This window comes from Marmota monax, unplaced genomic scaffold, assembly GCF_021218885.2.
Source record: "Marmota monax isolate L192 unplaced genomic scaffold, Marmota_monax_Labrador192_F-V1.1 WCK01_AAM20220418_F8-fsc00073, whole genome shotgun sequence".
NCBI lineage: Eukaryota > Metazoa > Chordata > Mammalia > Rodentia > Sciuridae > Marmota > Marmota monax.
In genome coordinates, this window is record NW_026692846.1 from 8,877,818 (window position 1) to 8,897,567 (window position 19,750).

Here is a 19,750-nt window from a genome sequence, read left to right on the forward strand (position 1 = left end):
GGAGCGAGAATTTCAGCGGAGAGTTGGGGGGAAGCAGAAGGGGTCTGGTGTGAGTCTGAGAAAATTGGTCGGAGGAAGCAGAGGAGGCGGCCATGGGAAGGTCTCTGGTGGGGCTAGGGGCGAAGGCGTTGAGACTTGAAGGAACTGGAGGAGTCCACCAGAGGGATGTCAGGGCGTGGCGCGATGAGACGTTTTAAAGAAGAAACTCTGAGGCAGAGACGGGAGCCAAGCGGCCACGCCGAGGCACAAGGAAGTCCACATGCACACGCACGAGCGCGCACACGAGCACACACAGCACCCCTGTTCACACGCTCCCGCGGTGCACGCCCAGCCCCGGGCCTCTGGGACTTCGGAGAGGACAGCAGAGCTCACCCCCGGGGCCCCTCCAGCCGCGCCCCTACTGAAGCTTGCGCAACAGGCGACGGCTCCCGCGGACCCGGCGCGGCGCGCACTGCCCCAGCCCAGACCGGCTCCTGGGGAGGAGGGAGCGGGAAAGGGGTGTGTCCCCGCTGCGTGCGGGGCGCGGAGGCAGGGGAGGGGCGAGGCTTAGAGGCGGCGCCGCGGCGCCTATAAAGTCGCCCTCCGCCCGGACATAAACAAACCTCGCCCGGCTCCCCGCCGTCGCACCGGAGAGCGCGCCGATCCTTACTTCTCCCCAGTGTTGTCGCTGGACGCTGCGCCACCACCCTAGCCACCGGCTCCTTTCCTCTCTCCCTCTGATTTAGGTAAGCCTGGCACCCTCTTCCTCCCCGGCACAGCGACAGCAGAAAGGGGTTTCTTGGGAGTGCTGTTGCGGCGCTTGGCCCGCCCTTTGTGGCCCGCAGGCTTCGGGAGCGAGCGCTATGGAGCTGCCAGAGCATGGTGACCCAAAGGCGCGGGCGAGGGAAGGAACTCTGGGGCGCCAGCACAGCTGGAGTAGGGGTTTCGACTAGAGAAAAGGGCGGGGGAGACTGATCGCCGTCCGCTTTTCTTCTAACTGGAGAAACGCGGTCCTGGGGAGTCGGCGAACGTGCGCTGAGCCAGCGCAGAAACACCTGAATCGCGCTTCCTGGGGTCCTCCCAGAGGCACCGCTGGCCCCGTTGGCCCGCGTGCGTGCTGGAAGTGAGCGCAGGAGGTGCTAGGTGTGCGTGTGTTGGCTGGGGGCGTCAGGATGACCGGGGAGGGAGCTGTTGCGCCGCGGGTGTAGATGCGGGTGGGTAGGGGTGAGCAGCGCTGGCGAAGAGGCTGGAAAAGGGGGAGTGGGTGTGTCTGGTTTCCAGACTGGGCCAGGAACCGAGTAGATATGAGGGGCGGTGCCGATCCAGATCCTGAGTTGAGTGGTGCGTGTGAGAGAGGGCGTGTGTGTGTGTGTGTGTGTGTGTGCGCGCGCGCGCGCGGGGTGGGGGGGTCGGGGTGTGTTACGGCGCGTGCCGCACGCGCGAGATCGAGTGTCAGCGAGCGCCACCGGGCAGGGTGAGTCCCCGAGGCGGCCCGGGGTAGGCGCTGTGGCGGCGCTGGAGAGATAGCTTGGGCGCGAAGGGTCGCGCCTGTATCTGGCGGCCCTTGAGCTGACTGCAGCTAGGAGTGGCGTCATTGTCGCCTCCGCCCACCCGCCCCCGCTTTCCTTCCCTCCGGTGTCTCTCTGGCCGGCCACTCCTGTGGTCCAGTGGGAAGAACAGCTGGAATTGCTCGGCTGTTCCCGGGAGATCGCCGCGGTCTCTGATTCAGCCTCGGGAGGAGTTTCGGGCAGGGGTGTGGAACGCGAGGGCTCCAGGGAAAACACGCTGTGACCGCCTCTGTCAGATTAGGAGCTGAAGCTGGGATTTAGGGGACCGCTTTCTCACCACTGCCATCTCCCTTCCTCCCGCGTCTGTTGACCCAAGCTGTCAGCTGTCCCAGCGTGTCCCCAGCGCCCCCTCTCTGGGTTGAACGTGGGAGATGCGTGTTAGAAGCAGCGAGTAGGGGAGGGAGGGCCGGGTTATCTCGTCCCCGGAACAGCCTTTCCCCACCGTGTCCCCAGCACTTCAGTATGTTTGGTTCCTTTAAGCTCCCGGGGAAGATGGAAGACTGAGAGTTGAGCTAGTGGCTACACAAGGGCTTTAGACATCCTTACATGCCAGTCAGCCAGCTCCGCCTTCCTCCACGCCACCCAGGGAACGTGATATCCAAGTACAAGCCCTGTTCTTGGTATGAAAATGCAGCTTCAAGGCAAACCTTCCAGCCTGGCCTCCTCCTGTCTAGACATTCTGGAGTCTCCACTGCGTTTCACAAATGTGAATTGGAAGAAGCAAGGTACAGAGGGGGAAACCCCGCCTGCCTTTAGGGGCTAGCCAACCACCAGCAGCAGGGGCACTGGCAGGAAAGGCACAGAGCCTGATTGGCCAGGATGGCACCAGGTGGGGGTCAAGGAAGGTGCCAGGGAGGGAGTAGTTCCAGTTGGTGATGAAAAACTCCAAAGGGAGGATGTTCAGGTGTAAGCATTGACACTGGGCTGTCCCCTGTCCTGTACCTTCTTAGCTTTGTGGGACCTTGTCTCTCCAGGAGGGTGAGTAGAACCAGGGTGGGGAGGAGGACTTTGCCTCACCCTGGAGCCTGGCAGCTGTCCCAGGATCTGGCACCTAGGAAGAGTCCAACCATAAACAGGGAGTGGACTGTCCCCTTCCCCTCTGGTCCAGTAGGTGGGGTCCCAAGGAGGAAGGTATAGGTGGAGGTGTTATGTTTGGCTATGGATCATGGACTGGAGCCTCCTCTCCTGATAGAGTTCTCTCAGAGTGACAAGCAAATCTGCAGTTGCAAGCCATTGATTTGTAATGGACCTCTCTGCACTTTGCCGATGGGAAGTGAGACCCAGAAACAGGGACGCTTGTGCCAAAGCTAAGTGAGAACCAGAACTCCCCCTCTAGGCCCATTTCAGGATCTTCTGGTTAGGGCTGAACTAGATCTTTGCCTGTCTCCTGTAGAGAGGTAATATGAAATTAGCATTCCACTAAGTGTGTAGTCAGGGCACTTTGAGGCAGGGGAGGCAGAATGCAGGGGATATTTAAAAAAGCGTAAATCAGCTGTTTAGAGATCAGCCGAATCAGTTGAGTGGAAAAGGCACAAGGACTGCAGCCCCTGTTGGTTGGCTTCACTGGTTGGGCTGCCCTTTCCAGGATAAATGGCAGAGCTGGTGGCTGAAACCTGCTGGCCCGAGCTGGCTTCACAGGGGCCAGAAAGATGGCATTATGTTTTCCTGATGGCCTAAAGCTGTATTTCTTCCTTGGAACCCAACTCCAGAGCATCCATCCAAGGCATGACTCAAAGAGCCTGTGGCTCAGCAGGAAAACCAGCATGTGACAGTCTCTAAGGTCCTAGCAGGGAGCAGGGCCAGACACAGCAGGAAGGAATGCTGAGCAGGGTTGGGACTTCTCTCCCCAGAGCAGCTGCGGCGTCCCCTTAACACCTGCAATCCTTGTAAGACGGGGGGCTGTATTATCTCCAGCAAGTGGATGAGCAAACTGAGCCAGGAGAGTCAGAGGCCTTGACTATAGCCGTGTGGCTAAGAGTGGGAGACCCAGACTTTGAACCCAGACAGTCGGTGTCAGAGTCTTCGTGCTTTGGCATGGAAACACGTTGGGGTGCCTGGAGAAAGCAGGCCAGAGTGAAAGTACAGAGAGGTAATCAGCCCTGTGCCTCAGCTTCCTGGTCTGTAACATGAGAATGACAGCCTTAACAGGATATGAGAATCTTGACTGAGCTGATCCATGTAAACAGAAAAGTGCCCAGCAGGTGGGGAACACTGAGTAGGGGTGTCAGCCTTCTGGAACCATGTCCTGGGCAGTGTCTGGGGCCCCTTGTTCTAAACCTACCCATGACTCAAAGCACCTGCACATGCTAGAGCCAGACTTGGACTGAACTCATGGCCAGGTACCCTGAAGGCAGGGCGTGAAGACTGTCCCAGAATGCTGGGGAGAGGAGGAAGGAGGGAGTGGCCACACAGGCCATCTTGTGGCCTCTGGGTCTGGCAGTTAGTGGATGTTCGATGCTGGACATACCTCGTGGACATGTTCTTCTTCTCAGGTTAGAAAACTGGGGCTTGGACAGGAGACTGCCCTGTCAAATGAGTGGGTTCAGATCAAAGCAGTGAGCTAGGCCTAGCCATTTCAAATCCTGTGTTGCCCTTTAAGGCCATCTTTAAGGCCCCTGAGCTCATCCTTCAAGGATGGACTTGTTTCCTGGTTCCTGCTTACGTCTGGTCCAAAGCGTGCCTGCCAACCTGTCTTCACCGTGGAGTGGAGCCGAGCTGTGAGCAGTCTCTGCTAAGGAGCCTGGCCTACTGTGTGTGGCCGGGTTTGTTCCCTGGAGAGTGCACAAACAGCAGGTGGACACTGAGGCCCCAACGGGAAGGTGGAGGGCTGCTGTTGGGTGTTGGTATGGAGCTGAGGTCTCCAGGGTAGGCCACGAATGAGGAGAATGGCCGAGAGTCAGTCTTGCCACAAAAGAATAGGAACTGATTACAAAATCGAGCCCACAAACAGTCTCTTTTAATGGGACGTGAATGCCCTGTCAGGAGTCCATCTTTGATCCTTCCCCCACCTCAGCCTGGGGAACCCTTTAAACAAGAGTGCATTTTAATCCCTCTGGAGCTTCCAAGAGAGGTGGGGTGCAGGTCCGCTTCCTCCCAGCTCCCTCCCCGCCTCCGCCTGCCTTGGCTTTCAAAGGTTCTGAGCACCCTGTTCCAAATATGGATGTAAGTGGGACCCTTGTGAACAGGTGACTCTAAGCATCTCTGACTCGTGAACCCTGGCCCCTTGGTCTTCCCTCCTCCTTTCTTCAGAAGGAAGGTCCTGTGTTGGGTGACCTGAGCTTTCCCGGTGGATTAGGTCGTTTCTCTGCTTTTCCATTCCTCCAACACAGGAGACCCTGGCCCCTGGTGGGTGTTCCATTAATGCCATTCAAAAGGAAAACTCCAAGTATGAGGGGAATAACTTGGGCCACTGTGTGTCAGGAAGACCGGTGGGCCCTTCCCGAGGGTGGGAGCAGCGAGACCATTTAGGGGAAGGATCTTGTGGGCAAGGCCAGCATCTGATCCTGGGGACAAAGGGCCCTGTATGAGGGATCCATTTCCGCGTCCTGGGCTAACACTGGCTCTGTTTGTGTGATTTCAACAAATTATCTCAGACCGTCCAGTGCAACTCCCGCCTGTCCCGCAGATTCACAGAACAATCCTTTAACGAGACCAGTGTCCTCCTTCGGACTTCCAGTTACTGGGCTTGGCCCCTTGGACAGTTGTCTTCTCTCTGCCAAACCAATGGCTCTGCCAAGACTCCACTGAGAACCTCCAGGAAGGTCCGTGTACTGCAGAGAAGGGGGTGGGCCTCTGTGGATTCCAGACCCTCCCTCTTCCTGCTATTGTGTTTCAGCTGCTCTCCTGACCTCTGGGTTCTGGACTCCAGTTGAACAGGCAAAAATTTGGTTTTAGCTCTAGCTGGTACCCAGGGAATGCAGGCCATGCTGGTGATCTGACAGTGAGTGGGGCTGGGGTTTGTCTTCCTTGTAGTGATTTCTGGTCTCGTCTTTCAATACTGAACAATTCAGTGATACCTGCCAGGTTTCAGGCTCCATGCAGAGCACAGAGGCCCTAGGAATTCCTAGTCTGGAGGTCTCCTGCCCATGACCCTATACCTTCCCCCCCCCCCCCCCCCCCCCCCCCGATTTCTCTCTGAGACTTTGAAAACCCAATCTCAATTCTTCCTTTCTCTAGTTGGGGAACTTTCTTGAGGGTCCAGCGAGTCCACCCATACTGTTTGCTTGGCTGATTACACAAGAAAAACACTGAGCGTTAAGGCTGCCAACCTCCTCACCCTCCCCAGGGCCTCCTGTTTCCAAAGGTCCGAAAAACAGCAAGAGAGCCGGTGACCTGCCTAGAAGCTTGGCTTCAGAGTCTCTTTGGCAAAGAATCGGCCAAATAATGTTTCCACAGTGAGGCTGGTGATCCTGGCACGTCCCAGGGCGGTCCTCCTTGGAGTCATGCAGAAATGGAACTGTTCTCTGGAATTTTCTGGGGGTTTCTGTATGGGGAAGTCTCTGTGTCAGGCAAGAGCGGTATTGATCCTCCCTTCATGCCCTTTAAAGATCTGTCCTATAAAGAGCCCAGTGTACTAGAAAGAGCTCTGGCTGGTTTCCACGTGGCTTTGAAACCAGGCATGTTACTGAGGGGGCAAAATCCAGGCAGGTGGCTGATGATGACAATCAGTGCAAAAGCTGCCAGTGTCCCCTCCAGGTTGGTCCTCTGGGCTTCATTGCAGAACACTGGAAGGCTGTGGGTCGCTTCCTTTAAGCCCCAGACCTGCTCCCATGGCAAACCAGTGAGTTTGACGTTTCCCTTGGAGGGGAGGGGTCTGCATTGTGACTCAGGGAAGTCCTGTGTCCTTCCTGTTTGAGCCTCGGGCTGCTGTCTGTAGACTGGGCATGGTACTACCCACCTTCCCAGGGACTCTGAGGCGAACAAGTGAAACCGTGCAGAGGGAACATTTCAGAGCACTGCGGTTGCCAAGTCAGGAGGGCACCTGGGGGAGAACTGAAAGCAGAGGCGGTTCTGGGCATTGTGAAGGGAGCATAGAGAAGGCTAAGATGGGTTTTGCCCCAAGTGGAGGCTGCTCCCAGTGGCTCAGCCGCGACTGTGACTGCGCAGGCTGGAAGGAGACAAATGACTGTCTCACCCACCCACATGCATTGACCGTCTTGTGGCCAAGTGTAGTCAGCCCTGGGACGCTGCGCTGCCACAGATGGAGGGAGGTCTGCTGTGTGTTCAGGGCACCGTGGTGTCATTGCCAGCGTTTCCCTTCAAGGTAGCTCCTACCTGTGCCAGCGTGAAGCTTGCCGGCTCAGCGCGTGTCCTACTCAGTGCCGGCGTGGTAGGTAGGCGGTGAGCATGCTGGTGCCCTGCTCTGGGCTGCTGTGATGCTTGCAGCAAATGCAGACTTGAGAGCTCAGTTAGTGCCACAGAGGGGGCTCCTTTGGCTGTCACTGCTGAATGCCCCTCAGTCCCACCCCATAGGGATTCCAGGGGCCCAAAAGCAGTTGCTCAAGAGGACAGAGAGTTTCCAAGAAATAGCTTGAGTTGGAGGCATGACAGAGCCAGGCGGAAACCTCAGGCTTAACAGGCAGGAGCCTGAGAAACTGAAGTGTTAACCTGGCCACAGCTGAGCTGAGCCCTGTGAGGGTCCTGGGTGCGTGGCCCTTTGGCCTTGGTGTAGCACGTTCCTGTGGTTCCCATGGGTCCAACTCATTGTGCACCAGACAATTTCCACGGAATGTGCCTTGTGCATTCCTGACCGATGGGGAACCTGAAGCCCAGAGAGGACCTTGTTCGGAGTTATGAGGTGGTAAGATGGCAGGATTCCCGTGCAAAGCACTCCGAAGCCAGTGCTCCTGCCACTTAAGACCTTCTCCTTTTGTTATTTTTTAAAAAACCTATTTTTTCATGACTAGGGATTGAACCCAGGGACAATCTACCTTTGCTGAGTGACATCCCCAGCTTTTTTTGTTTTCTATTTTGAGATAGAGTCTTGCTAACTTACCAAGGCTAGCTTTGAAGTTGCGATCCTCCTGCATCAGCCTCCTGAGTCACTGGGCTTTCAAGCATGCACCCCCATGCCTCGTATTGACTGAGGCTTTCTGAGAATCACAGTCCCATAGGAACTGGTTAACTATTCTCGAGTGGTCTCAGATTCCCCAAGACACCTCTGCCGCTGCCTTCCCAGGTCTTGGGGTCACATGCTTGTCTTTAGGCAGATCCTGGTCTTGGCTTGGTTTGGAACCCATGAGTTCCTGTGAATCTCTGATGGTCTCTGGGGTCTGGTGCAATGGAGAGGTATTTGCACAGCCCTTTGGGGCTTGGTCATTTGTTGATGGGGCTGAGCCCTGTTTTTGAAGTGGGGTTTTAGCAGAAGGAGACTGTCCTGACCTCATTCCCTGCCTCCAGGGCTCATGTCTGCTTCTTGGAGAGCTTTGGAGAGGCGGGTGGCAGCTCCATGTCATTGTGCAGGTGGAGCAGGGAGCAGGGAGTCAGTGTCCATCCATGGTGCTGTGTGGGGCCTCTGCTGGTCACTTCACTGTGGCCCCTTTCTGATCCCAACAGCTAGGACTCTACAGGGAGCTGTGGAGGTGCAGGGGGTGGAGTCCAGCACCTACCTCCTGTCCACTGTTACTTGCTGGGCCAAGTGGCCTCTATCAGCTGTAGGATGTGACCACTGAGTGTGGTCCCTGTGGGGAAGTGGGCCTAGAAGCACCAGCCAGAGTCCCAACCCAGTGCATCTTCCTCCTGGTGGAAGGAGATCAAGCACCACAAAGTAGAGTTTTGTGCTGGAACTGAGTTCTTCAGTGGTCTCTGCTCTTGGTTGGTGTAAAACACGGGTTGTCTCCACACGTACCCAGGCGGCGCTCTCAGGCAACCAGGGAAGACAAGTACATTGATTAACTGAGCAGCAGTTTGCCAGCTTCAGTGCATCATTATCTAAACCCCTGCTGCTTCCTGGGAGCAGGAGTTATGAAGTCCAATTTCAGATGAGCAAACAGAGTCAGACAGTCCCAGATCCTTGGTCAGGGTCACATGCTGATGAAGGGCAATGCTCAAGTCTGACCCATCAGCCTTTCTGTTAGTTTGGAGCAGCCTACCACTGCTCTGATGTGGGTTTTCTGAATTCCTCTGAGTGGGCAGGTGGAGACGGAAGAGGGTGATGCCAGCCAGTCTGTGGGATACTGTGGTGGCCTGAGCCCCATCAACAAATGTTGATGCCCAGCAAGAGGGGATCACAGGGAAGATGTTTAGCCCCTACACTCATCAGACCCATGGATCAGCCTCCTCCTCTGTGAAGGGACAGCAGTGATGTGGTGGGGCATGTGGGGCGGGGGAAGGAACTACATTAAATAAGAACTGTGTCGGACAGACCTTCTCTGGATGCCCGTTTCATGCCAGGCACTGCCAAGGTTAGCCCCTCCCAGCCAGGTCTGCTTTGTGCCTGGAGATGTTTGGCCATATCACAGGCACCTTCAGCTGTCAGGACTTGGGGGTGGGTTTGGTGGGGCCAGGGATGGTGGCTACATATCAGAGAATGCTCAGGGCAGCATCCATCAGGAAGAACTCTGGGGCCCCAAGTGTCGGTAGTGCTGAGTCCTAGGACACAATAGTGAGGACAGCATCTGCCCAGTCCAGGAGAGCGTAGCCGCTGAGGGACGTTCGGTCAGTGCGCAGACCTGCTAAGTGAACCCAAGGGAGGCTTCCAGGGGCACAGGAACTGGGTCTGTGGGGACAGGAACTGGCTGTTTGTTCAAGGCGGAATCCTCAGACCTGTCACACAGTAGGTCCCCATCAACAAAGTGTGCTTTTGTCTCAGCCCCATGTTAGGTGCTGGAGAACCCAACACAGGAGGAAACCTCTGATAGGCTACAGCCTTGAGGCCTGGGTTCCTGGGGCTCAGGGGCTCTGCAAGGGCAGCTCTGGAGGTGCAGGGCAGGGTGGGTGGGCAGGTCCTAGGAGGGGAGAAGGGCAGCTGCCAGGGAGGTTCCATGCCCTGTCCCCATCTGCATCCAAAGCACCTCTTTTTTTAAAATCTGTTTTCGATCTTCGTTATAACATTTCCTTTGGACAAAAATATCTGAAAATAAAGTTTAGCAAGTCCTTTGGTTGGGGCATCAGAGTTGGGGGAGGGGCTGGTGGGACTGGCCATAGCCCAGGGAATGAGATGGGACAGCTGCTCTCTTTTGGCCTGTTGCAGGCTGACCATATGCTGGACCCCAGCAGCTGGAGAGTTCAAGGGGCAGAGGTCATCTGCTGGAGCCCCAGGTGTACACAGGCCTGTTCCTGGGGGCAGTGACCTAGAGGGGCAAACCTGGCAGATGTTCTACCCCACCCCCAAGGTAGTTATGTTTATGAGCACACAGGCCACAGTATCTGTCCCTGAGATACACGAACAACCTTTCTTCTGCTTTATCTAGTCCCACTGTGGATGTCAGAGTCCTTCGTTCGACCAGGGTGTCAGTCAGGGACTGTTGACATTTTGGGTCAAATAACTCTGTCATGAGACTGCTGTGGGCATGGTAGGTTGGGCAGCTGCATCCCTGACCTCTACTCACTAGGAACCAGTAGCAACCCCCAGTCATGACAATCAAAAAGTGCCCCAGACATTGCTGGAGGTGCCCTGGGACCAAGTCAGTCCTAACTGAGATACACACTGGGGGGTCTCTGCCAGATGAGGCCCTTCCAGCTCCAAAGAGCAGATTCACAAGGACTTGGTATTTAAGAGCCAGCCACTGCCTCCTGTGCTATGGGAAGCCAGGTCAAAAGAGGTAAAAGGGTTTTTCCCCATGTGTGTTTGGGAAGCAGAGGCTGAAGTTGCTCTCCTTTCCATTCTGAAGGAGGAGGAGGAAGCTGTGGAGGCTGATGTCATATTCAAATATGATGGAAATTTCTAGAAGCCACAGAAATCTGACCAAACTGGGCGGAACCACAGCATGTGCTGAGTCCTTACAGATGTAGAAGAGTTTTCAAGGCCTTTTGCTCTCGTGGGTTAGTGGCAATTTAAAAGAGGATTTAAGCTGGACGTGGTGGTACATGCCTGTAATCCCAGTGACTCAGGAGACTGAGGCAGGAGGACTGCAAGCTTGAGATCAGCCTTGGTAACTTGGCAAGACCCTGTCTCAAAATGAAAAAAACGCAAAGGGCTAGGGATGTGGTTCAATGGTAGAGTGCCCCGGGCTCCATCTCTAGCGTGCAAAAAATAGAAGAAAAATGGGATTTAAATAAATGTATCCTGTATGCTACAGGAGCGAGTCCTGGTGGGCCGGGCACACGGATGTGCCAGGAGCTAGAGGTGGAGAAGGGAACAGGGCAGGTGAGCCCCCTCTCAGCAGAGCTCACAGGTGCAGCTGAAGGCAGCCCCAGGCCCCCCCCAGTGGCATAGTGGAGAGCCTGGCCTCCCCTTAGGTCCTCTGCTGAACAGGGAGGTTCAGAAGCCCCTGTGACTCCTGCAGTCTTTTCCCTTTTATCATGGGAGTTGGTGTTGGCAGGACCCTGAACTTCTGGAAGGCTCTCTGGGCTGTGTAGGCGAGGCATCCCACGGGCCAGGGTCTCGGGACCCTGAACATGCTGAGTTAGCAAGGCTCACAGACCCTGGCTTTTCAGGCCTCCTGCCTCCGAGTGGGCAGCTGCCAGGAATGCTCACAGATATAAAACCGACTTTGTTTTCAGAATGTTCTGGAGCATACTCCAAAGGCCGCAGAAAGGCATTCCTGGGGGGTGGTTATCCCCTGGGGAACAATCATGCTGTGGCTGCAGACCAGAGCACCCAGAGGTGAGCAGGAGCAGCCCACGGAATGCCATGTGCTGGCCTGGGCCTGAAGCCGAGTGGCCCTGCTCTTGCTGCTGGCCTCTGATTTTCCCATGTCCCTGTGGGCCCAGGAGCTGGCTCTGCAGAGGAGCCCGGGGCTGGGATTTCAGAGACTTACACTCTCTGCCCACATGGCATCAGAGGCCTGGGCAGCGGGGGCCAGGCTCCCACTCGGAAATGCAGCAGTGAGGTCAGGCTGTTCCCATGAGGTGCAGGGTCCGAGAGCCAGGCGGGCCAGCCCCCTCCTGTGGCTGGCTTCTCCTTCCCTAGTGCCTGTGCACTCAGGCTTTCCCCAGGACCCATGGTCCTGCACCCAGGTATTGGCAGTGACTTGCCTTTTCCAACTTGACTGTTGACCACAGAGTGAATGTCTGTCTGTCCAGCTCCCAGATGAAGCCGCAGGCAGTGTGCTTCGGGGATGTCACTGCCTGCCCAAGTCCCACCCTCCCAGGGGCCCATCAGTCAGCATCGCAGGCTGGACTGGAACTGTGCCCTGGGTGTCCTTTTGCAGCCCTCCTTCCTGGCCCTTTGGGACCTGCCCGAGTTAGAGCCACACACACACCTTGTTCTGCCTCAGCCCCCAAAGTGCTTCTGGCCTCGAAGGACCTCATTCTTCCCAAATCCTACTGCATGCTCAGGGCCTGCCAGACCCTTGGCTGGGTCTTCCCTGCTCCTTGCCTCCTCCGTCCTCCTGCATCAGGTGGCCCAGAGGGGTGCGTGTGTGTGTGTGCGTGTGTGTGCGCACGCCCGCATGTGCGCGTCTGTGAAGCCTGTTTCCCCTGCACATGACTGTGCCCCATGACGTTTCTTTCCTTTGGTTGTCAGTCTGGGGCTTTGGAATAATGTGGGGCTCCATCTAAAATGCCACCGGAAGTGGGTGGGCCTGGACTCTGTGTGGGGAAGTGATTTTAGTCCAGGAAATCACTTTATTGGAAAGTGGCTGTGTCTGAGGCCAGGTTCCTCTCCCAGGAAATGTGGGGAGAGCTGCCGGGCAGGGCCCAGCTGGCCTTTCACCTTGGACGTGCTTCCTTCAGGAAACGTCTCTCAGCAGGAAGTGCTGACCTGTCTGTCCCCCCCCACCCCCAGCAGGCAGGTGACAACTCGGACATGTCTCGAGAACTACAGGACGTGGATCTGGCCGAGGTGAAGCCTTTGGTGGAGAAAGGAGAGGTGAGTTGAGATGCTCCCGGCTGTCCCTGTCATATGCACATGTGTGCACACATAGGGACACACACACATGCATGTGGACACACTCCCTGGCGCACACATGGGCACACAGCATGCACACTCGTGGGCATGGCACCCAGGCACACGTGCAGGGGTAATGTGCCTGTGTGACCACATGTGTACCCCAAGTGTGTACACATACTCACTGGGGTAGAGGCCCAGGTTCAAGTTCAATTTGACCACTAAGTGCTATAGCACCATGGGCCCCTTACCCGGCCTCTGCCCTTCATTTGCCTTCCCCAGCCACCCCCGTCTGACCTGTGGTTCTAGATCATGCAACATGGAGTCCCATTGCCCTGGGTTCTGCCTACTCCGTCCACAGCTGAGGGGTTAGAGCCACACACTCTAGGGCCACACGACCTGGGTTTCAGTCCTGCAATGGCATCTTGCAACTTTGTGTCCACAAAATTGCAAGGCCCGAGTTGGAAAGCCCGTGTTGTCAGCCCTTGGGCTTGCTGTTACTGGCGTTTTGGCCAAACCCCTGGGATAGAGGCAGAATCTCCTGCCCCAGGCCAGCTGCCTGGTCTGTCCTGGGCTGATTGTTCTGAGATGGAGCAACCTTTCCGTAGAAAGTTTGAAAGCCTGTTCACATCCCGATTCTCAGACACTCACAACTGCTCATTTATGAAGCCTCTTTTTAAAGTGTGGCAACTTAGGCTTAAGAATACGGTTACTCTAAGGCCAACCAAATGCTTTCACAGATGACCATTAACATGTGTAGGCCATGCTGCGCCTGCCTCTGGGCGCGTCCTATTTGATCGCGGCTGGTCCGTGGTGTCCTCTATAGCAGAGGAGGCAGGGTCTGAGGAGGTTGATTTGTCCTCCTCGCAAAATATGTAGTTACAAATGTGGGCCATGGAATCAAACCCAGGCCGCTGCCCTTGGTGACTGGGCTGGACACGTGGCTGCTGGCTTTCGCCTCCTCACTTCAAGAGCTTCTCATCACCAACCCGTGAGGCAGCTGTCCTCATCCCCATTTTGCAGATGAAGGAACTGGTCTGGGTAGGGCGTTGCCAGAGCCCGTTCAGATGTGGATACAAGTAGAAATAGGAGCCAGGCCTGGGAGGCTGCGGAGCCCCTGCCGACTGTTCTGCTCCCAGGCTCTGTGGACCCTCCGTAGAGGGCCAGCCGGTGTCCACCACTGTGGCTCTGTTGCCACTTCAGCCAGGACTCAGTATCCGGGGCTTCCATCTGAAGATTTAGCCAGCCACCCATCAAAAGTATTTTTAAGAAATATTTTAAAGACAAAGTTGGAACATGCCCAGACTTTTTATTATTCCCTAAAGAATTGGAGCCTAACAACCATTTACATTGCATTTACATTATAATAGGCTTTACCAGTCATTCAGAGATGATTTACGTATACAAGAGGATGCTCCTAGGTTATATGCAAATATATGATTTTATATCAGGGACTTGAGCATCTGCAGATCTGGGTCTCCATCGGGTTCCTGGAACCAACCCCTTTGGATACCTTTGCTGTTATAGCCGGACAGCAGCCATGGGGAGTGTGTATGCAAATGGGCTTTCTGTGTCCGAATAAAGCTTTATTTATAAAACAGATGGCGGTCTGCACTGTGCCCGTTCCCACTGGACACTGCGCATGCTCTCAGCCATTTCTAAATCTTCACTCTAGGTCCAGGACAGTCTTTGACAGTCAGTCAGACAAAACCCTCCTTGCAGTACAAATACACTTCAGCACGTCCCATATGAACCACAGGAAGTGTGTTCTGTGTAACCACATGGGAATGGTGTGCTGCGCCCTGCTAGAGTCACTCAAGGGCATGTTGTAGGGACCCTCTCAATGCCAGTCCACAGAGAACCTGTGCTTCTCTTTGCCCTGCACAGGATTCCTCTGGGTTCCTCTGGCCCGTGCCTGCTGTATGGACATGTCCGTCTTTTCAACCCTTTGCCATTACAGACAGTGAAGCGGACATGGGTGCCCTTGCTGTAGCTGGTGCGCACACCACTTCCTATGTGTGCAGGCACCGCTGGAGGAAGAACTCTCAGGAGTGGCTCTGCTGGTCCCGAGGGTGTGCACACTTTAGAACATCCGTTCAGGCCGCCTGTCGGTATCCTCAGAACATCTTGTTCTTGAAGCAGACATCAAAGAGCTTGTGGACTCTAGGTCATGTGCTCCTCCATCTCAAGTGGGCATTTACCTTGTCCTTCAGGGTGCAAATGGAAAGGGATTCCTTCCAGTTCCCTACACGGACTCATCAAAATATTTTAAGTTTGATTTGCTGGTGGGAAGTTCTTCCTGATGTCTCTCCTCACTCTGGGCTATCACTGTGCTCCTGTTGACGTTTTGAAAGTCAGAGGGGTAAAAAGACACACATACACACATACACACACACGCGCGCACACACACACACACACACACACAGGGCATGAGGAATCCTGTGCTTCCACCCGGGTTTAGCTTCTCTGGCATGTTCCTATCCATAGCCCAGGAGACAGGAAACTTCTTGAACCCCCAGCAACTGGCCATCTGTTAGGACGCAGGTTTGAGTCCCAGTTGTCCAAACGGGGCCCATTCTGCTTCCCTGGCCTCCTGTGTCTTGGCTCCGCTGAGCCCTCCTTTCCTGGAGGCCGGCGGTGGGTTGGGCTGGGGCTTGGGTTTTGGGAGAACATCTGGATTCCCTCTCTGGGTCTGGAGAAAAGCGTCTGGCCACATTTCTAGGAAACCCAGCCCAGCAAGAACCCGTTCCTCCTCCACGCCGCACTTTCATGGCTCCACCGGCCACAGGGAGCCTTTCCCTGTCTTCCTGGACCTTTCTAGCCTCTGAAAGCTCTGGTGAAAGATGGAATTTAGGCTGTAATTTAACAATTTTTAGATCAAGGGAAATGCTTCGAGGTTTTCAATCTCCTTTCCATTCATGAAGGACTGCACTTTAATCCAGAGGCCAGACAGTGGCAGTCGTGGAAGAAATTTAAGGGGGGGCAATGAGGCAGGTTTGAGTTTTATAAGTGAAGCCCGTGCATGGAGATAAGGGGACCAGTTAATCACCACTTTCCGTTCCGTAACCTCTGAATCCTGTGGTCAGCTTAGACCTTCAGATCTTTTTTCACCAAGGCTGTCGTCAAAAAAGGAACCCAACCAGTGCCTCTGCTTTTCTGTTGGTCTGCTATTCTTTGAGATGAAAAGGAATATCTCTCTTTGTAAGAACGAGGGGGCCTTACAGAGGACGGAGGGTGGATAACAGATGCAGGACATGTGTGTTCCAACATCATTTCTGTCACAAGGGACCCTAGGAAACTGACCACCTCTCATGTGTCTTGTCTCCACAGACCATCACTGGCCTCCTGCAGGAGTTTGACGTTCAGGCAAGTACAGGGTGGGCTCCTCCCTGTCCCCTGCCCCCTCTCCTCTCCTCTCTTTCCGCTGGTCTGAAGTGGATCTCTGTTCAAACACTGGGGGCCAGGGAAGAGGGGGAGGCGTGTCAGCCGGTCCCACACTCCAGTGCTTCTCCAGGGCAGAAGCTGGCTTGAGTGCTGCTCCAAGAAACAGGAGCCAGTCAGTTCCCCCAGGACCAGGTCAGGCACACAGCCATGGGCAAACCAGGGAGATGAAGGACCCTGTGACCGGGAGGCTTGACCTTGACTCTGGTGTCACAAGAGAAGAGGTGTCTCTGGAGAAGAGTCCGAGAAGTTCCCAGAGAGAAGGGGGGACTTGCCTCAGGACAAGCGGGGGTCTTGACGTACGTGACAGGAAAGAATTGCAACCTGGGCCAGTTGGAGGCACGGACAGGGGTGCATTTAGCAAAGCAGGCCTACACTCCAGGGAGGAGGTGGCCGTCTTGAGAGTGAGAGGTGCGGTTTGGGGTTCCCTGATCTTCTTTCAAGGGACACTTGGGTGGCTTGGGAAGGTAAGGAGTGATCCCAGGTGGGTTCTGGTGTCTGGGGAGTCCCGGGCCCTGCGGCCGCCGTGGTCTTCATTATCTGATCAGTAGATAGTGTGGAGAGTTCCTGAAACTACAGGTTCCTCAAGATACCGAGTTTCTCTTTGCTTAATTGATTGATTGGGGGTTAATTAACAGTGCACAGGTGAGTTTATCACTTTTCCAGGGATTTGGGAGTAAGAGGCCTGGAGGATGACGGGCTTAAGAGGTGACAGGTCTGGAGAAGTGCGCAGACTTCTGGGTGAAAATCTGTGTCTGTCCTTTCTCTCTGCCTCCTTCCTACCCATTTCTCACTCCTTCTGTCCTGCCTCACTAAGGGCCATCAACCTGGCCTTCCCTGAGGTGCTGACCCCAGACTAGAGCCGGCTGTGTTGTGCCCATCTCGACCGCCACCTCCTCTCACAGGGCTTCCGGCTCTGAGCCTCCTGTCTCAGTGACGGCTCGCCGTCCCCATCCACCCGCAGCCAGGGAACCCGCATTATCTCTGGAAGGAGCGGAAATGCAGGGCGGGTGCTGGGGGCAGTGGTTAGCGCAGGTCACTCGGGCCCTGAAGAGCTGCTCACAGTGCAAGGCCTTTGAGGGTCAGCCTGGACTGACCACCCTGACCTCAGGCTCTCAAGCCGCTGGCATGGATCGGACACCTTGCCCTCTGTGTGGTCATTTCTTTTCCAAGGACACCCTCATGGCTGTGCAGCCCCAACATCCAGAACACATGTGCCAAGCCCTACTCGGCTCCAGACCCTGGACCTCTAGAAGATGTGGGGCCCCTTAGCACAGCAAGGGACACCCCACTGATCCCTGGCGCCCAGTAAAGTGGGACGCCTGTGTCCATTGTTAGAGCAGAGGAAGTTGAAGTCAGTGGGGTCGGGCAGCCCAGCCTGCGGTCCATAGCTGGCCCAGCACCCCGTGGGCTTTTCCCATAAAAACGTGCTTTTGCAGTCCCCGTAAAAGAGTGGGGGCCTAAGTCAGGGCCCAATCTCCTGCTGTTCAGGACTCAGGCACTTGCGTCCCTCGAGGAGTGACATGGTGGGCCGCCACTAGGTGCTGTGAGTGCTTCAGCCTGGGCCCCTCCTCACTGTCAGGGGCGCCTGGGAGGAGGCTGCCCAGAAACCCTCCTCCCCCTGCCTCATGGAGCCAGCCCTCACTGTGCCATGGCTGTCCCAGCCTGTCCCGGGCTCTGCAGCTGGTGAATTCAGGCCAGGGCTGGTTTCTCTGCATGCTGGGAACGAGGAAATGAGCCGCTCACACTGAGAGCCTGGCCAGGGTCCCTCCTCTCAGTCAGCCTGGTGCAGCTGACCCCTTCAGCTCGGTGCCCTGCAGCAAGCTTCTGGACTTTTCTGCACCTAGTTATCCTCCACCTGTGGAGTTATCATCATCATCACCACAACGCCATGATAGCCAGTGCTTCTGAGCACCTACTATGTGCCCAGGGCTGTTACAACGTGTTGCATTTGATTTCTTTAATGAAATGCACTCATTTAATCTTTGCAAGACTCTGGGTAACCTGGAGGTTCTGGGGTCATCTCTTGCAGCTGGGGAGCCTCCAGGTTACCCAGGCCGTGACCTGGAGGGCTGGAGTGTGGAGCTCTCTCTCTCCCCTGGCTGTTGGTCCTTCCTCCGGTGCTAACTCAGACCCCACTGGAATTCAGGGGCACACCCACAGCTCACAGGCCAGGGCACCCTCTCCAAGGTGACATGGGAACCCACCCGCCCTGTACACACAGCGGAGATCTCAGCTGAGTTTGCAGGCCATCCGAACGAACTTCGAGCAGAGACAATTGGAAGGCCCAGCCCACCCCAGGCAGGGGTGGGAGCAGGCTCAGGGAGGGGGCTCCTGGGGTCTAAGAAGGATCTGGGGAGGGGGCTGAGAGTGCAGTAGGTCCAGACGGGACAGCATTCCTCCTCCCTTCCCTTCACCTTCCACTGGCTCTGGCTGCTTTACTCTCTGAGCCCCCGGCCATGAGCTCCAGCTCCCAGCCATGACCTGGAATGTCATTTTATGGCTCTGTGTGGGATATGAGGCTCAGATCTTGGTCAAGGAGGGCAGGGTCTCATGGCGGCCTCCAGTTCCACTTGTACTTAAGGACAGAAGAGTCAGTGTAGGGAAATGAGCCACCTAGGCCACTCACCAGTGACTGGGGCAGGTTGTGCCAGACCTGGGGCCTCCCTCTCCCAGCCCCAGACGCCCCTGGCAGCCCGCACAGATGCCCATGAGGTTAGTGACTGCTTCTTGTGCCTGGCACTGTACCCAGGGCTCCCAGCCGGTGTCTCTGCCTCAACAGTGGCATGAGAGGTGCCATCTCGTCTTTGTTCAGGGGGAAATCGAGGCCAGTGTGCTAGGACTGGAAACCACCTCCAGGTCCTGCTGAGAAGCCAGCTCATGTGCCCCTGTGCCTTCCTGTGCTGAGGCCTGGCTTCCCCGCCATCCAGAGCTCCATCCTGCCCATCAATGTCTCTCAGGACGTGGGACATGTGCAGGTGCTCAGGGGGATTGGAAGGGGACGGGATCAGCCTGAGGGATTCTAGGTTTATCTCATCCAGATAGTCAGAGTCCAGTGGGAGAAACTGAGGAGCAGGCAAGGGGGAAGTCATTGACCCAGGGCTGCTCTAGGGCCGCTAGGAGTCGTGACATCTGATCCTGCTTCTAGTCTCTTTTCCTTTTTTGCATCCATGACCCAGGGCAGTTAGAGCTGTAGAAATTGCAGCAGCCATCTCCCGAAGCCCTAGGTGATCCACAAGGTCTGTGGACTGTGCAGAGCTTAGATGGGCAGCCCCAGGGGCCATCTGATCATCCAGGGCCAGGCTGCCCGCCCCCCCCCCCCCCAGCCTCTGTCTGATAGGAGCCACCCTAACCTATGTCCTCTGTCACAGAGTGTGCCTTGTAGCTAGGTGTGTCTTCCTGGTGCTGTGGTTGTCTGTCCTCCTGAGGGTCCAGGCGGCGACCCAGAGCTAGGAGAAGTGGACTGAAAGCCCCGGGGACCCAGGCATGTTGCTTCACTTCCCTCCAGCCTCAGTTTCCCAATCTGGGAAGTGGGAAGCCACTCTAGCCTTGCTGAAGTGGCACTCTGAGGGACGGTGGTGTGACTTCCACATGAGTGCCATTGGGAACACAACACTCCTCTCTACCCACTACTGTGGGTTTCCCCGGTTGTTTTATTGTGGCAAATTACACACAAAATGTGTCCTCTTCATCATTCTTAAGCATACAGTGCAGTGGCCTGCAGTATCTCACGGGGAAGGCCATCACCACTATTCATGTCGAGGGCTTTTCG

At 55.8% G+C, this 19,750-nt stretch overlaps 1 protein-coding gene across 2 annotated transcripts in view; it reads left to right on the forward strand.

Moving 5' to 3' along the window:
- Positions 1 to 572: 572 nt before the first annotated feature.
- The window catches only part of Ndrg1 (N-myc downstream regulated 1), a 51,385-nt gene continuing 32,207 nt past the window's right edge, over positions 573 to 19,750 (forward strand). The window contains exons 1-3 of one of the 2 annotated variants that reach the window (XM_046449029.2): positions 573 to 725; positions 12,436 to 12,519; positions 15,868 to 15,903. In XM_046449029.2, coding sequence (XP_046304985.1) covers positions 12,457 to 12,519; positions 15,868 to 15,903 — 99 coding nt within the window. In that variant the 5' untranslated portion in view covers positions 573 to 725; positions 12,436 to 12,456. The remainder of the gene's footprint in view (positions 726 to 12,435; positions 12,520 to 15,867; positions 15,904 to 19,750) is intronic. The other variant, XM_046449030.2, reaches the window with a different exon arrangement.